Source organism: Hibiscus syriacus, unplaced genomic scaffold (genome assembly GCF_006381635.1).
Source record: "Hibiscus syriacus cultivar Baekdansim isolate YM2019G1 unplaced genomic scaffold, ASM638163v2 tig00111156_pilon, whole genome shotgun sequence".
In the NCBI taxonomy this organism is placed as follows: Eukaryota; Viridiplantae; Streptophyta; class Magnoliopsida; order Malvales; family Malvaceae; genus Hibiscus; species Hibiscus syriacus.
The window spans coordinates 236094-241640 of NW_024063003.1; the positions used below are offsets into that span (position 1 = coordinate 236094).

At 27.4% G+C, this 5547-nt stretch overlaps 1 protein-coding gene across 1 annotated transcript; it reads right to left on the reverse strand.

The window, feature by feature from the left end:
* Positions 1 to 1440: 1440 nt before the first annotated feature.
* Positions 1441 to 2304, reverse strand: LOC120154970. The gene is made up of 2 exons (XM_039166572.1): positions 2263 to 2304; positions 1441 to 1969 (listed from the first exon to the last, which is right to left on the reverse strand). Exons 1-2 carry the CDS (start codon positions 2263 to 2265, stop codon positions 1559 to 1561), a joined length of 414 nt encoding a protein of 137 aa, XP_039022503.1. The 5' UTR covers positions 2266 to 2304; the 3' UTR covers positions 1441 to 1558.
* Between the last annotated feature and the right edge of the window lie 3243 nt (positions 2305 to 5547).

The window sequence follows — 5547 nt, forward strand, 5'->3', positions numbered from 1 at the left end:
CGAGTTACATATGTCACATCAAAAATTCAAAAACATTTCTTTAAGTGAAATGAGTACAATTTTGTTTCATTCAAACATCTCAAGTTTTATAACTTGAACAATTATTATAAAATAATTATTCGAAGAAAAATCATAATATAATATTGTGTTTACCAATTTAAAACCAGTTTCAAGTAGTGATATACAGCTTTGTTCTGTTTCATAAAATAAATACAATTGTCCACCAAGTTTGGTTTAAAACCCAAATTAATTTTATTTAAACATTGTTTATTATCATAATATTTATTCATACTATTAATTATATTTAATACTAATTATATTAAGAAATTTCAAACATTTCATTCTCATATACATGCCAGCTATAACTTTTAGAACACAGTAGGATGTCATCATTTTTCGCGGCGGTGAACAACGAAATCGGGTTTTCTTGAAAACCCGAAACTACACCTCTTCCCCTGATGCTAACGGAAACAACAATCGACAAACCAATGGTACTAGGAGAATAAAGAAGAAGAACCAAACACAATGGTGCCAGCGGTGTGGTGGCAAAATGGAGTAAAAAGGCCCATAAAAGCTTGGTTGAGAGAGAGAATAAAAGAAAAAGAGAGAAATTGTTTTGTAGGTTTGTTATTTAAAAAAACTGAAATGGGGAAATAACCAAAAAGATTAAATGGGTTTGAATGATTAAAACTATGGTCTAATTATAGTGCAAGTCCCTGCACTTTTAAAAAGTTTCCACATAACCCTATCTTGGGGTGTGAGATCTCGATTGATTCTTTTTTGTCATGAACTAGTCCACCCTCATCACATCAATTGTTGATGAGAAAAATAGGGTGTGTGTGGTGGTCTTTGATGACTCATCCCTACTGGTTTGGACGGAGAGTCACTGTCAGTTGCTTAGTAGACTGAAGGAAATAGTAAACAATAGAGAGGTCGAGATAAAGAATCTGAGTCGAAAAGAGAAAGTTTATCTCCAACCTTGCATGGTGACTTATATACAAGTCCTTAGTGTTGGTGTCAAGCCTAAAATGATGATGAGTATTTATAAATTGATAGGCTAAATAGATGTTGTTGTTAGATAATAGATTTAGTTGATTACATGTGTTTGTCAGTAGTCATCTCAAGAAACTGCAATTGGTTTAAGGATATGAAATTCTTGAGACTTCGAGGAACTCCATAAATTTTTATAAGCGAAGAAATCACAACTAAAATGTAATTTCGAGTAACTTAATAAATCAAGATTTAGAAGTACTTAGACTTTATCATTTTTTTATGACGTTAACATTTACATTAATTGATTGTTCCTCAAAATATCCAAAGAAACTCAGCACACATATTTTAATTGTGATTGATTAATGATAAAAAAACATAATTAAAAAAATATTAATACATTGGTCAAAATAGATTAATAAATTACTTAAGTTTAAATAACTAGTCACAATACGCGCTGTTTTTTTCGTTTACTAATAAGTAGGTTCACGAAAGGCACATAAAACCGTTAAAGACGGCTTAACCCATTTTTTTTAATTTATTATTTAAACCACTAAGCCCTCACCTTTTAATCGTGGCCACCGCCGCTTCCGTAAGTATCATTTCCAATATTTTTATTGGTTCTATCAAGATTATTATAATCACCAGAGCTGCTGTCATCCCCTCCCCCGTTTCCGCCATCTGCGGGGCTGATCAGACGAGATTGAGCTTGGTTCAATGCTTCATTAAAGTCCCTTAGAGCTTCCTCGACCAGTTTCTTCATGGTTTCCTCGTCAAGCTCCTGACAGTTGTTATGATCACCTCCCGCTTCCAGTACAACGTCCAACAAATCATCAGCAAGTTTTTGCATGGCTTTATACATCGAAACCGCTCTCTTATGTTCTTCAATCGCACTCTCCACAGAACTTAGCAGTGCTTCCATGTATGCTTTCTCCTTTCGCATTATTACCAGTTCAGCTTTCAGGGTCTCAAATGTATCCTGTATATCCAACATGCAAAATAAATAAATAAACGTATAACAAGCAAAAAGCTAGCGTTGAACCTACGTTGCATGCATGGCCTTCAAAAAGGGGAATATACCGGATTGTACAATATCTGCCAGTACGATAGGCGCAAATTGTATGTAAGAGATAAACTTCTAAAATTTTACGGAATAATTTATTTTTAGGGAAACGAATGTTTCACCTCTTTAGTTTATCTCTATCTACGAACCACTTATATGAAAAAGTAAAAGGAAAGATATAAACTGAGAATATGAAGCAAAAATGTTACCATCAGAGCGACAGTGGAGGAATTGAGACTTAAAAATTGTCTGGCACATATGAGGATAAGATTCAGGCAAAGGAAAGGGTTACATTTATAGTATCTTTCAAGAAAACGCGTGAAAATGTGAAAATGTGAAAATATAACTTTCAAGAAAACAAGTTTTCTTTCCTACTGCTGTTGTGGTTATAGTTCAATGTATCCAAAAAGGAGAACAAAAGTCATCAATTTTCATTTATATTTTTAAATCAACATATAATTAGAGGGAATAAAATTCGATTAGATTTGAAATTTTTTGACTCAATTTGATGTTAAAATATATGGTTTGATTTGACTCGAGTAGTAATTTTATAAATTTTAGTCGATTAAAAAGATTCAAATTCAAGCTGAGTTATAAAATATAACTAGAATAACTCTAATTTATTTTAATAATTAGTGGTTTATTTTAAAATTTGTGTCAAATTTCTCAACTCTACACTATATATGAATATTACATATAAAAAGTACAAAGAAACATATATATGTGTGTATATATAGTATATCATGAGTAGAGGTAGGCCTAAATAGGCTATGATCCCCACATGCCAATAAAAAATTATAATTCTATAATTTTATTAATTTTAACTTTAATTATAATTTTACTTAATCAAAATTAAATTAATTAGAGTACTATTTAGTTTTCAATTTAGCTACAATTTTTTCTCTTCAAAATTTTAAATTAAGAGCTGCCTTCTTATAATTTATATGTTGTGATGCTTTCTCTTTTATTTATTTATATTCATCATGTACTTTTCAAATTCAAAGATTTCCTTTTAAAGTAGAAAGGTAATAGAATATCTTAATTGGGGTTTTATGTTTTTGATGTTCTGACGTAGGTTTTTTTTTTTGTTTTTTTCATTCTTTATTTTTATTTTATTCTTTAATTACTACTTATGAACTTGTGGGGTTATTAAGGATTTTTTAAGCAATTTTTCAATATAGCCTACAAGATTATAGTACAAATTTAAAAGGTAGTCCTCATATCTTATTTTATTCCATTAAAATTATTTAGAATTTTTTCTTCAATCATAGATGATTTTGGTTCTATGAAAAAGAGAGTTCATCTTAATTGATGAAAATATTATATTTCGAACTATATACTTTTACAAAACTTTAAAGTTCTTTTAGAAGACGTATTTATACTAGTTTTAGTTGTTATTAAAATTTTAAATTGAAAGATTATATATGAGTAATATTAGATAAATTTTTATTATATTTATATTGGCTCAATCAATAATATTTTTGTGAATTCACTACTGTTGTATATGGTTATAGAAAACTGTTTAAATTTGAATCCAACAATATCATAGAATTATAATTATATATATTTAAATTTAAACATAAACTTGAACAATTCGATTCGACTTGAAATTTATAAGCACGATTTAAATAAGAAAAGTTAAATAATGTTTGAGGTATAAAAACAAACTTGTCAACTTGACTAATTAATTTTTTTTACTCCACTTAGGGTGCGTTTGGTTCACGGAATGTAAGATTACCAGGGAATATGATTACTGGGAATGTTGTATTTTGTGTTTGGTTGGCTTAGCTGGAATGTAAGATTACCGTGTTTGGTTAAAGGAATAAAAGATTATTGGAATGTATATTTGACCAAATTGTCCTTATTATATATTTGTTTTTTTTAAAAAGTTGGAAAATATTTATATATTTTCTTTAAAAAAATTAAATTCATAAAATTTATATAATTTTTTTACAAAATTTAAAATATAAAAAGGTTTAATGAAAGGGTAAAAAATTTATTTTAACCCTTGAACTTCATATAAAATTTTAATTATAGACTTTTTTGTAAATCTAAAATAGTTTAAGGATAAATTTGTAATTTAACCTTTATAGAATTTTTATTATTCAATTACAGAAGAAATATATTTTTGAAAAAAAAATTAAGGGCATTTTAGTCCAAAACGTCGGTAATCCAACAATACCTAAGGAAATGGAGGTAATGACATTCCCGGTAATATACCTAAAAAAATCCACTATTAGTAACCTTATATTACCATAAATGGGGTTCCCGGATTAACCAAACGGGGAAATGTGGATTTCATTCCCATAGGAATCTCACATTCCCCCATCCAAACATCCCCTTAGTTAAATACTCACCCCTACCTACAATGACTATATGTTAGGATTAAAAAAATAAAATAATAATTATAAGTTGATTTAATAAAAAAACTATATTATGTTTTTAAAAATAAAATTAATTATTTAAATATTATCATTTAAATAAATTAAATTAAATTAAAATATATTTTAATAAACTTTTATTTTATTAAATTAATAATTAATAATTAATTAATAAATAAAATATGATATACTTGATTATAAAAATAATAAAAATAGCTCCATATGTAGATGTGATATAATTTTTTTATTAAAGTAGATGTGACATTTCTTAAAGTAGATGTAACATTTTTTTTTACAAATGGGACCATTTTGCTTGTTGTCATTTTTTTCATTTTTGTTGATTGAGAACTGTATTTGATTATTAATTTTGATGTTAATCGCCTGTCATCCTTATTTGATATCTTTTTAACATATATTTTTTTATTATTTTATTTTTAATAATTTTATCATTATGACGTATTTTTTTGTTTTTATGATATAATTTTTTTTGTATTTTGATATGGTTTTGATCCTTTTTATCAATCGTTGGGTCATTATATTTGTAATCATATTGATTTTTCTTGCTTCGAACAATTAAATTAAATTTGAATATGCAGTTTGAGTTTGAAGATAGTTTTCTTTCGACTTTCGATTTTGATTTACGATTTTTGGTGATCTTTCAATAATATATTTTGTTATTGTGGTTCGTTTGTCAATGTTTCTGTGTATCATTCTCTTAATGTTTCCTTTTTTTTAAATTTACCTGAGACTTATATTTTTGTTTATAAACAGAGAATTTTACGCAGGTATTACTTTCCATTATAGACGCGCATATGAAGACTATCCAACTATGTATTTATTGATTTATTTATGCATGCATTATATTTTATCTTTCTTTTTAATTTTCTTACTGTCGGAGGTCTTCCACGAAAGCTGCTCTCAATCTGACGTTGGGGGCAGTCTACTACCTCACCTCCCCTTACCTCATTTACATATGAGAATAAGGTTTTGTTGTTGTTGTTGTTGTCGTCAATATAATTAGATCTATTTGTATATATATTTTAGTCGATTATTTTTAAATTAATTTTTAACCTTTTAGTCGTATTATTCTTATGAAATCATAAATAATTAATT